The sequence below is a fragment of the Trachymyrmex septentrionalis genome, unplaced genomic scaffold, assembly GCF_001594115.1.
Source record: "Trachymyrmex septentrionalis isolate Tsep2-gDNA-1 unplaced genomic scaffold, Tsep1.0 scaffold32, whole genome shotgun sequence".
Taxonomy (NCBI): Eukaryota; Metazoa; Arthropoda; class Insecta; order Hymenoptera; family Formicidae; genus Trachymyrmex; species Trachymyrmex septentrionalis.
The window spans coordinates 2,656,631-2,666,585 of NW_017305485.1; the positions used below are offsets into that span (position 1 = coordinate 2,656,631).

Here is a 9,955-nt window from a genome sequence, read left to right on the forward strand (position 1 = left end):
AGAAATGTAAGACTGTTAGGCAACGTGCGATTTAGGAGAATACATCGTGATTGCAATTTAGGAACATGTTGTAACGCTTTATTTATTTAACTTACAAATAATAACGTTAAAAATTTTTTAATTTTATTAATATTTTATTTATTCTAATTCTAATATAATATTTTATTTTGTATTTAATGTTAACAGTTGCACTCAATAAAGTTGTTTTTATTATTATTATAAAAAAATATAAAAACCATAAATTAAAACATAACTATTTAAGTTACATTTTCTGCAATTCTACTATGAAATATAAAAACAGCAACGCTATCATGATTTTTTTATTTATGTAAATAACAATATTCCTACTACGCTTCATCACACGAATATAAATTACTCGTTTAATTACTATATTTAGTAAGTACAACGCTGAACGTTGTAATTTACTATATATAATTCTCATCAAATAATCCGTAAGAAGATGTATAAATACAGTAATTAAATTTCTAGGTAAGGTGCAATTTTAAGAGCCGGTTTAATTTCGGCAACCTTATCCTCTAAGAATGTTCCCTTCTCTCATTTATTTGACGGATATTTGTACCGAATTGTAGCGTAATATCTTTCTGTGTCCCCATTCAGTTGCGCTTTTTCTCTCTTAATATACATTGCCTTAATCCTTGGTTTATTTTCACGGATTTTTCGGCCAATATATATCCCATGTTGACTTTTCCCCGTTTTCGCACAATTTGCGACCCGCATTTAATTGTATTAATCCACACGTTCGGTTCGTTCTCGTAAACTTAATTGAATTCTCGCATGAGAGAAATATATTTTTGCGCTTAACGAGAGAGGGAGATATTACAGCTGTTTGTTTCCTTTACTCGCAAGAATTGTTTTTATAATGTTAGTTCGAGAAAATAAATAAAAACTAAATAAATTTTTAATTTCTTTATTTTCATTTAGTGCGGAAAATACACATTTCTCAGAATGTCATATGCAGTATTCTCTAAATTGCTAAACAGAGATGTCCGTCCGTAAGGTGTGGACCGCGGAAAATAAGATCGATGACGGCGACGCCTGCACGAGACGTGGAAATTTAAAATATCCGCAATGAACATGAGACAATATACGGAAAGGTAGCAAAAATAAAACATTACACAAGATAAATCCTCAGAAAATATTAGCGTTGGTAGAAACGCAAGCAATATTTTCTTGTGTTTTACAAGTCGAGACCACTTACGTGACGTGCGCGTAAACGTATTAGACGAATAAAGAAAAAATGGGAAAAAAGGAGAAAGGAGAATAACGGAAGCGATTCTCTGGGAACAAAGTGACTTACTTTGTTAAACGTAATCGATCACGTGGCAACTTGACGCCTTTTGTGCGAGATGTCGCAATAACTCATGGTATAAGAATATATACCCAGACAACACAGAATATTTATGATAAATATTCATTATTATTATTTTTTTGAAATGTTATATAAATATTTTATATATATCTTATACAAAGCTTTATTAGAAATACTATTATTAAATACTATTATATTAAAATATTGTCTAAATATTTTAAGTAATATATAAATAAATATTTTAGTAAGTATCTTATACTTACTAAAATCTTATACTTGGACTATGATGTCTTATTAAGTATTTCTATAGCATAGCGATTTACTACAACATTTACAATAATAAATATTTATAATAAGTGTTTATGATCTGTGCAATTTAAGACCACAAAATGTTTACTCTATTAAAATAAGTTTTATAAATATTTACAAATATTTTGTAAGTATTTTATAAATATTGTGTACTGTCTGAGAAGATATTCCATTGCACGTCTTAATGACGGCAGACTAATAAAACAACAAATCAAATACTTTTCCCAAAGTTAGCATTAAATTCAAATACAGTGTTTGATAAAAATATATAAACAAATATACAAACAAAAATGAAATTTTATCTCTGCTAAATAAAAATTCAAAAACTTCATGTCCATATAGTGCCCGCACTGTTAAATCACTCGAAACACTCTTCTAATACACCTACAATCTAAAACATAGTAGTAGCCGGTAGTAATCATGTTACTTTTTTCTCTTTTTTCATTCTTTTTTTAAATTCAATCTGGGGCAATATTTTGATTGGCCGAAGAACAGTCGCCATATTGGACGATTGCATATCCTCGAAAATAGGACACTTTTGCTCGTATTCATAGTCAGACCTTGTATTTAAGGCTTCCTTAAATTTATCTTTAAGTGCTCAGTAGCCAATGAAATAATTTGTAGAGTATCTAAAGGTAAATTTAAGGAAATTAATATAAGGAATTAAATATAAGGCCTGACTATAAATACGGGCATTTATTTCTTATTATACCGTAAATTATACAAAAACCTGCCATCACTTAACTTGTCGCCTATCTTTATTCTCCTCTCGTTGACATGATCTGCTCCGACCGTTCTCGTACTTTCCTTTTACAACTTAATTTCCGCAAGATTCACCTGTCGTCGGAAATCGAGCTTGGATCAAGTTAGTCTCTCTCATAACATTCTCTTCCTTCCTTTCTTTTTTTCTTCTCAAATTCTTTTATAGCAAAATAACGCGATATTCTATGACGTAAATTATGTCGATAAAAACTTTTTATGTTATTCGAGTTGCACGCTAAAACACTATTGCATATTCATACCTATTCCTTCAGAATCTTAAGTTCACGTAATCGACACACAAGGCGAAATATAGATGCATTGCGCAAGCAGACGATTTTCTGATGGAGACAAGTGCAATCTCGACTGCTTTGATATTGTAATTTAAAGAGCTTAGAATATTTTATACCGTACACAATAGATTCATAATATCTTGAACAAAAGAGCAAAATATGTAGAAAAAAAGAGAATGAAAGACGAAGGATGGTGCAGTTGCGTAGTGTATAATAAACGACAAAATATTCTGAGAGAATCACTTTATATGCGTATATATATTTATCTGTTATATATAATAAATATATTATTACTTCGCAATGAATGTATTAGCATGCGTCGCATCAGCAATATCTTACAGTTTTATCCGTTCCATGAGTGACACTTAACACATCCATAACGAGCTGCGAATATATCCGACGATGTAAGACGTAGAGACGTTGGAAACAATGCGATCTCTTAGGACAGGGACCTTTGATCCGGCACGTACGTTGGCGAGACAGTTAGGAAATAGTCGGATAATCTTGCGATCGATGGCGATTACGAGGATCGGAACTGAACGTGCCGTCTCGATACACCGGGACAGATAATGCAGAGCATATATTTTAGTTAGCTATTTTCAGTTAGCTATTTAGTATTCGATTTTAAGGATTTTACTTATTGAAACAGCTGCAGTGCAACATTTGTTTGTATCTTCGTTCTTTTTGATAAACAAAGCTGTCCTGAATGTATCGACAGGCAAAAAATATCTACTCTATAAAACTTTTAGAGTAAACTGACTCACTCTGAAAAGTGAAATCTCATTCCTAAAGAGTAAAAGTTGAGCCACTCTTTTTCAACTGACTCAATTTTTATTCTTTAGAATGAGATTCTACTCCAAAAAATTTGGAAAGTAAACATTATCAAACTAGAGTCGATCTATAATAAGTCGCTAATAAGAATCCATTCAGCATCATTTACAAAACGTTGCTCATTGCCCAAGAATAATTTTAATAGAACTTTGGGCTCTTAATAATATTCAACCAAATATAAAATGAAATTTGAAAAGTTACAAATATAGCAGTAATTTTTTTTTAATGTTTTTCTACTGACGAAAATTCATTTGAAACGCTCAAGAATAATTTATTTTAGTAACATTTTTACATTTAACGCTTATAATGTATTCAATATTAAATAAAACGAAATTCAAAAAGATGCAAATACAGTAGTAATTCCTTTCGTTTTTCTCATCAAGAAAAAAATAACGTTATGGATCTGGCTCTTTCCAATTCTGTTAAAAATAGTTCTATAGATACTCAGACAGTACACAATATTTATATAAAATATTTACAAAATATTTATAAATATTTATAAGATTTATTTTAAATAAATCTTATAAAATTTTGTAAATATTTTTGTGGTTTTAGATTGTACAGATTATAAACATTTATTATAAATATTATGAAATATTTACTGTAAATGCTAAAAAAATACTTAATAAGACATTATATAATCCAAGAAAATAAAATACTTATTAAAAATATTGATTTATATTTATCATAAATATCACATATAAATATTTAATCTATATTTTAACAATATTTCCAAAATAAAGCTTTATATAAAATATGTATGAAATTCTATGTAACATTTCAAAAATAAATATATTGGTAAATATTTATCATAAATATTCTGTGCTGTTGAGTAATTATCGAAATATAACCAAGAAAATCTCATTTGGATTAACGAAATTAAATAATAAACACGAGCGCACATAATTTTATATTACTAATACATTTCAGAAATTAATTTGAACAAATTTAATTTATGTTTAATTCAATCGAATCTTACGTTCGGACTAATTGTTCTTGTCACTTATTGATCGCATTACAAGGCGTAAAGTGTTTGATTTGTAAAATAAATGGCACGCGTAGATGCATAACATTCTTTACTTTCACATGAAGGATCATCATCTCACAAGCGACGCGAAGATGAGAGTTATTAATTGGAAATAGTATCGGCGCGAAAATCGATATGACACAACGTTCCTACGTACTTACACTGGTAAAATGACGATGTTAATCTGGCCTATAATCTAATAGTTAAAGGTAGTGCATTAGTAATTAAGTGATTAATTAATAGACGAGTAATTAGTAAATTCGATACATTCACAGTGTGATACAGCATAGGTTAAAATGGTTGTACATCATTGCGATACACTCTGTATTTGTGATGTTGCAACATATAGAATTGAGGATAGCTTCAGTTTTTGAAGATTTAATATTTAACAGTTGACATTTGACATTACTCGTAAAATTATGTGTATGATCAATAAAGAGAATGAAATATCGTGAAATTCGTTTTTATTTTCGTAACTATCTAATTATTCTTTCTCGAGCGTTACACGATTATATTTTCAGTAATTTTCTGCAACATGTCGGGATATTAAAGTGCTCAAAGAAAAATTATTTATATTATCAAAATTATTTTATAACAAAATTATCTTATAATATAAAATTTTTGTTCTGCTAACGAAATATTAGCTGTTAATATATAAGTGCTATAATATAATATATATTTAATTGTTAATTAAAGTTCCTTTAAAATTTTCACCTTTGTCAAACAAAGAGAGCAAAATTAATTGCTTTTAACGCGCATAAAATCCATATTTAACAAGATATACTTACTTTCACGCAGGGACGACTCAGAGCGCTCGAGGGGATCAATTTGGTCTCTTAAATGCTGTTATATATACAGCAAAAATGAAAATGAAAATTATTAAACCATTAACGATGTGAACGAGATCATTTTTCGGTGAGTTGTTGCTCTTTTCTCTTTTTTTCCTTTTTTCTTTTACATTCTCCATAGACGCGCTGAGTTCTCTAGACGACAGAATGATCGAATGAGAAACTTAAGGGTAACTCGAATCGTTTATCGCTTGCGAATAGAGAGCAGAGTGTGATGCCTGGTTCTAACGTCGTTTTCCAAAGCGCAAGAAAACATGATCGACGTCTTGTCTCTTGACAGCGCTGTCGTACCGCGGTAAGTTCTCTCGGTATTCTGAAACAATTCAAACACAAACCGTGCATAATTATCTCCATCGTCGTAATCAATCCTTCGGTTTCGAGAACGCAGTATATGGGATAGCGTCGAAGGGGTAACCACAAGCTGAAATGTCTCACAGATTACATAATTTCGTTTGATATCATACGATTTCATCTGATTGTAAATTATTTCATCTAATTGCAAATAATCTTCTTCGTTACATATATGAAGTCACTTAGTAAAATAAACTATTTCATAAATCCGACATAATGATTTCTCATGATTGAATTATCGGATTTCTAGTAATTGCAAATGTTTTTATTTTATTAAAAACATTACGACGTAGCCACTTAATATAATTGTGGGGCAAAGTGTCTCCGAAATCATGAAATTCTTAGGAAATCTCTATATGTAATCACTTTACAGTCAGATGTAATCATAAATTTGAAATCATATAAATCATTGCGATGAAATTATGTGTGATCATCATGAGATCTGATGAAATTAGTGTAAATAATTCTAAGGTAGCAGAATGTAAACAACTGTTGTTCATCGAACATTAAACACGGAGAAATAATGTTCTATGCGTTTGATGCGCAAATTCGGAATGCACTCCTAGAATCTTATACATAAAAAGAAATGCGACCGAATATGCGTCAACTGTGTAAAAAAAGGCTGTATATTGTTTACGTTCTGCTTAGAAATCCTGAAATAAGAGATTGAACACCGCTTAGACAATTTCCAATTAATTCGTCATATTTTTCAAGACCTATTTAAGATAAAATAAGATGCATGGATATCTCATTATATCTTAAGTAGGCCTTGAAAAATTTGGCAAACTAAACATACGTTCATCTCTTGAGAATCTCTAGTTTTGTTAGCTTATTATTGGAATTATTTATACACTGATTTAAGTTTTATGATAATTATACACGATTTCATTTTTCATTATAGACTTTATGGTGATTATACATGATTTCCAGTAATTGCACAGAAATTCAAAATAATTTCTACTGATTATACATATGACTTCATTATAAGTTTTGATTATTCTACATGAAAGATTTTTGACTTCATGATTATATCTGGTTGTAAAATGATTACATGGAGATTTTGTAATAATTTCAGAGACACTATTTCACAATTACATTATTTCCTTGGGTAGCGTGTTCAGGCGCAGAATTTAAAACTAATTATATACACTGGCAAAGTTTTCGAGCGGTGATAATATAAATTAATTAGGCAGTAATAGCAAAAAAAAGAGGCACATGTTGTTCGTACGCAATAGCATGACATTTGCTTTTCATTCGTTAAATAAATTAAAGTGTCACTCGCTTTTAAACGGCACGTAGCGATAGAACGAATGATTCAGTAAGGGTGGGAGTTTATTTGTGCGTTTTTGTAGGATTTTATTTTTACGTCAGATTTTTCAAGCCTGTTGATTGGCTATAAGATAGAGAGATTCGAGGGCCTTTCTGTCCTGTATGTAATTGTCGTACGACAAAAACACACAAATGAAATCCCACTCTTAGACGATTACCTTTGTCGTCAATGAAGTCATTCATGTCCCTAACGTCCCATATTCTGGCGAAGGCCATGCAGATTTTACGGAGTCTGGGTGGAAGCTCGTCAAGAAATCCTGGGTTGCATGAAATACCAGGCGACCCGGCGAGAGCTTCGCCGGAGAGGATTGCCATAGTCGTCACGGATACGAGGATCATCAGCGTCGAGCTCATCATTTTCGGGCTGTAAGGAAGAATAGAGTAAAGATGCCTAATATAAAATACCTTTTTTTAAAGGCTTGTAATTTATTTAACTCTTAATCTTAACTCTTATTTTTATATCAATATTATAGGAAATATAATCAAGTTTTATCGCCAAAAGTTGGCTATCGATGATAGCTATACTTCGTTGTATGTAAAGATTTTTATCAAAATTGCCAATTTTATTAATTCAAAAAATGTTTGTAATGTGAGACACAAGGGTTTCTTTATATAAGATGATATTTTATAATAGGAAACCAAGGAAAAAATTGTAAAAAGCTTTCAATTTTAATTATATCTAGTAATTGCATAATTTTTCGATGACTTTATATTTTAAAAGTACAATAATCCTAAGACTAGAAATCAATTACAATTAATATATCAAACTTATATACTTATTATAAAATAAAACCGTCAAAAAAAATAAATAAAATTTAAATTTCTTAATTTTTAGAAATTAAGTACTTTATATTTTAAGCCCCACGCCTTACAATTTCACAATTATCAAATCTAATTTTTACAATTAAGCAAATCATCACATTCTGTATTTTTCTATTAATTTTTGCTCTATCGTTATATGTACAATTTATTACCAAATATTTATTTATTATATAATAAACAGCTATTAAAGATTCATCTCGATAAAACTTCTAATTTCACAATATCTAAATTTCCAGATGTTATATTATGGACAACATTTAATTTCACAAATCTTTTTTCGCAACAACTATAGTCATGATCTAATAATGAATTTTCTAAATAGATTTTACCCTAAGAGTAATAAGATCATTCATGATGGAACCGACCACATGCGCGTATTAGCAGAAACCCCTGTCTCATATTAGGAGCTTATCTCATAACAGATGACTTTACTGTATAATGTTATTCATGCCGATCACTGACACCCTTCAGTTTTGCAAATAGCAATGAGATCAAAGGGAATTAGTTGAAACAGTAAATATTTAACTGTTGCAACAAATTAATTGTTTTATCACCAAAAGTTTCTTAAAAAGAATTATTTTATTCACTGAAATAACTTTCTTCCTTTATAAAAAAAATACACTCTTGGCGATCCAAAGTGACATTCAAATCGAGTGTTCATCCTAAAGTTGAAGGTTTTATTTGGGAGTTATTACTCAATTTAAGTGTTATTTCGGATCGCCAAGAGTATATTTTTTCGTAAGGATTAGACTTGTAAATTGCTTTGCTCCAACAACAAATTTATTTTATCTTCTTCTTTCATTTTATAATTTTTATTTTTTATTTTTACGACAACAATCTATCAACAATAATTACATGTAATAATAAAATTGCATTTTCTGATGATGGGCTGTTTGCTTTAGCAAGTTAATATATTTCTACGGGCAAAACTCGGAAAAATTATTCTACTGCTGATTTAAGAAAGTAAATTTTACTGTAACATGGAACAATTGTTATCGCAGCGAAATTGATTTGCTCCCTCGTCAAATATACAATAATCTGGTAAAAATATAAATAATAATTAAATATATGTAATGAGTTTACAGAATCTAGAAACATAAAATTCGAAAGGCTCCTGTGAAGCAGACGTGATAGACATTTAAATCATGAATCACAAGCCACTTCCTGGTATCCTTGCCCTATTTTCTATTTTACAATTGTATTGCACCATGAAGCGAGTATCCGCATATATTGACCCACAGGTGTTGCGCGGTCCGACTTCCTAAGCATACGATTTCCTTGATACGATAGCGAGGGTCTATTGAAAATTAGACGTCATGTTCACATGTTAACGTTCGCGCAATTCGGAAGGAAAATGTCGTAATAGTACTCGGCAAGTCGCTTGACATATCTTACCACATAATGTGAGAACACAATACTAAGAGCGATTAGCCTTAAACTTCAGATGTAGTCATGACACTGTAAAATAACGTCAACTCACAATAACATTACAGTATAATTAATCGATAAAATTATAATTAATCCGTAAAAAATTGTACATCAGTAAAAAATTAAATAGTATATATAAAATGTTTGTAAAATCACAGATACGTGGAAGCAGTCCAAAAAAACTTATTATTATTTTTCTTAACTCCAAGTTTGTACAGCCAAACTTTTAAACTATAACATCATCTCTAATTTAAATCAATGTAACATTCAATTTAATTTTTTCTATTTTAATTTCACCTTTAACAATGTTATTGCGTTTCTCTAATTTAGAAATGTACGGAAATCGTTTTAAAAAACTTAAAATACGTAAGAGAAGCTATTATTTAAAAAAATGAAAAATATTTATATAAATTGGAATTTTAAATTATAATTCCAATTGGTATCGTTCAAAAACTTTCTTAATTGACATATTCGCGGATCTAGTGGACACGAACATTTTTTCAATGAAATTTTGAAAAATTGTTTATAACAAATGTTTTTTACAATCTTATGTAATTTCAAGTTACATTGATATCATTCCTTGAATTTTGACCGAGGGGATAACTACTAGTTTAAATATTGTATTCAT

General features: G+C 29.8%; 1 protein-coding gene across 1 annotated transcript in view; it reads right to left on the reverse strand.

Annotated features, from left to right (window-relative positions):
- Nucleotides 1–5,213: 5,213 nt before the first annotated feature.
- LOC108749914 (myosuppressin) overlaps nucleotides 5,214–9,955 on the reverse strand; it is a 21,191-nt gene continuing 16,449 nt past the window's right edge. Inside the window, exons 2-3 of the mRNA XM_018488944.1 lie at nucleotides 7,236–7,441; nucleotides 5,214–5,710 (exon numbers count right to left, since the gene is read on the reverse strand). Of these exons, the coding sequence (XP_018344446.1) occupies nucleotides 5,622–5,710; nucleotides 7,236–7,434 (288 nt within the window). The 5' untranslated portion in view covers nucleotides 7,435–7,441 and the 3' untranslated portion in view covers nucleotides 5,214–5,621. The remainder of the gene's footprint in view (nucleotides 5,711–7,235; nucleotides 7,442–9,955) is intronic.